This window comes from Penaeus chinensis, chromosome 23 (genome assembly GCF_019202785.1).
Source record: "Penaeus chinensis breed Huanghai No. 1 chromosome 23, ASM1920278v2, whole genome shotgun sequence".
Lineage (NCBI taxonomy): Eukaryota > Metazoa > Arthropoda > Malacostraca > Decapoda > Penaeidae > Penaeus > Penaeus chinensis.
In genome coordinates this window covers 16,922,658-16,925,157 of record NC_061841.1, presented here as the reverse complement: position 1 = coordinate 16,925,157, position 2,500 = coordinate 16,922,658, and the positions used below count along the sequence as shown (strand labels likewise).

Below are 2,500 nucleotides of genomic sequence, written 5' to 3'. Positions count from 1 at the left end.
AGCTTCAGATTCCACACATCTCACACAGCCAAGACACAGGTGGGTAGTGTGGCTGTGTTTTAATTCAGGTATTGTTATCGTTATCATCATTGTCATCATCATTGTCATCATCATCATCATTATTATCGTCATTGTTATTGTTATTGTTATTGTCATCGTCATCGTCATCGTCATCGTCATCGTCATCGTCATCGTCATCGTCATCATCATCGTCATCGTCATCGTCATCGTCATCATCATCATCATCATTATTATTATTTTGAAGATGGATTCGTAGTATTCTTTGCATATCATTCATAGGCTACTTGCTTTATGTGAGAATTTTAGTTGTAATGCCATTAAATTTAGTAATGGGGTTATTGATAAATATTTTTTTTTTTATTTTAGCTTAAACCAGCTCTGTCATGTTCAGTATATTTTATCACATGTTAACAAATGCAAGAAATGGAGATAAGCTTAGGACAGTAATTATTTATGTGATCCTAATGCACTCATCTTGATTTTTCAGAATTATAAGATACTTTATCTTTCAACATATCAAGTACATGTGGATCCCAGGCAAACTCTCCTTTGAGAGGCTCTATGGCTGTGATAGTAACACAACGATAAGCTCACTACTTAATGACTTCAGGGGATATACTGTTGAGGAGCAAATGTTAAGGTGAGTTGTGAGTTAATGAGTTTGATTAAGTGTAGTAATTCTAGTGTAAAGTTAAGATGGTAATTGTTATTACTTGGGGCAAATGGGAGAGCAGAGGTGGTTTTGATGATATTGGAATCCTAAATTGGGATTTTGATAATTTCAAAATGTTGCCTTGAAATAGCAGTAGGTCTGATAAATTTAACAAATTGTTTTTGAAATTAGCAAATATTTTAGGAATTCTCTAAACATAAGAAAGTTTATTTATTTTGATTCATATACATATACGTTTAGATAAACATACACACACATAGACATTTTCAAATATAATATATATACACATACGTAAGTATATATTTGCATATATATTGGTATACTTTGTCTTCTGTGACTTGGGTTATACTGAAAGAATTACTTTATTCAATTAATACTTAGACAAATTTGTTCATTACAGGCAGCAGCTATATGGTCGTAATGGCATCAGTGTTGAGGTCAAATCATACTTCCACCTCCTAGTAACAGAAGTCCTGAACCCTTTCTACATCTTCCAAATTGCCTCCATCGTCCTGTGGTCGTTTGACAATTATGTCCTCTATGCTACTTGTATCTTCCTTGTCTCATGCCTTTCTGTTGCTGTTTCGCTTTATGAGACTCGCAAGGTGAGCCATTTATGACTTGTTTTGGTTGTTTTCTTATTTCTCTTTTGTTGTATTTCAGGACTTTTCTCCTATTTTGTCACTGAGATTTGATAATATTAAGTCACTTTTTCAGTTTGTCTGTCATTTACTAATTATGCAGATGATTCTTGTTGCATGATTTTTCAACTGGATGATGGTGGGAAAGTTATACAAATTCAGTAGAGCAAAAATAGTGAATTTTCATCTTATACTGAGATTGTAATATATTGCATGATACACTCCTGTAATACTAGGTTGTTACAGTCAGGCACAGCTGACAGTGTGTCACATGATCACAAGGGTTAAACAACTAATTTGCAGTGTGTTTGACATTTATTTCGTGTTTTGGGGATTCATTTTACAGATGTAGGCTAGAATAGGTGTTCTAAGCCTGGTTAAGGTTGGCTAGGCTAAGTTATGCTGTTTAGTAGGTTAAGGATATTTATTGTATTTTCTCCCTTGCAATATTTTCAACTCCTGCTTTATTTGAGACATGAGCCATTGCCAGTGGAGGAGTATCTGTATTTGGAATAACTGATTTTGTTGATTTCTTTTTCGTCAGAAGTTGATACATATGGTTGTTCCAGGTGAATTATGTTAATAATTTGTTTTTTGTGTTATTTCAGCAAAGTCAATCACTACATGATATGGTGGAGGCATCAAATGCTAATACTGCAACAGTGCTGAGATCCACGATAGAGAAAACCACTGGTTAGTGTTATTTTGTTTTGTGTTCTCAATTTTCATAACTATATATTTTTTATGAATTGATGGTGACCAGAGTTGTTATACAAGAATCATTTGTGTTTTTTTCTGATTTTGCTCTGTTACTATATGAGCAATTATGGAAAATACATAATTTTAACATTAATAAAAAAAAAAAGGAAAAAATAATTGTAGTGAATTATATTGAAATACTGAATACTGCTATAACTTAGTACTTTATCCTGTAATATTGTAAAGTAATTAACATTAATTCAAACTAGGTGTAAACAAATATGATTTTAAATTCTATTACTTTCAATCTCAACAGTTGAAGTAGAAATCAACACAACAGACTTGGTTCCTGGTGATGTGTTGGTCATTCCTGGAACAGGCTGTCTCATGGCTTGTGATGCTGTTCTCATCTCTGGTAATGCAATTGTCAATGAGAGCATGCTGACAGGTGGGTTGTTATTTTGAG

General features: G+C 33.1%; 1 protein-coding gene across 3 annotated transcripts in view; it reads left to right on the top strand.

Moving 5' to 3' along the window:
• LOC125037343 (polyamine-transporting ATPase 13A3-like) overlaps positions 1 to 2,500 on the top strand; it is a 40,453-nt gene that overhangs the window by 20,106 nt on the left and 17,847 nt on the right. For all 3 annotated transcript variants that reach the window (XM_047630440.1, XM_047630439.1, XM_047630441.1), the window contains 5 exons: positions 1 to 39; positions 509 to 661; positions 1,095 to 1,299; positions 1,944 to 2,028; positions 2,351 to 2,482. The exon at positions 1 to 39 is cut by the window's left edge and continues 122 nt beyond it. In XM_047630440.1, the coding sequence (XP_047486396.1) occupies positions 1 to 39; positions 509 to 661; positions 1,095 to 1,299; positions 1,944 to 2,028; positions 2,351 to 2,482 (614 nt within the window). The remainder of the gene's footprint in view (positions 40 to 508; positions 662 to 1,094; positions 1,300 to 1,943; positions 2,029 to 2,350; positions 2,483 to 2,500) is intronic.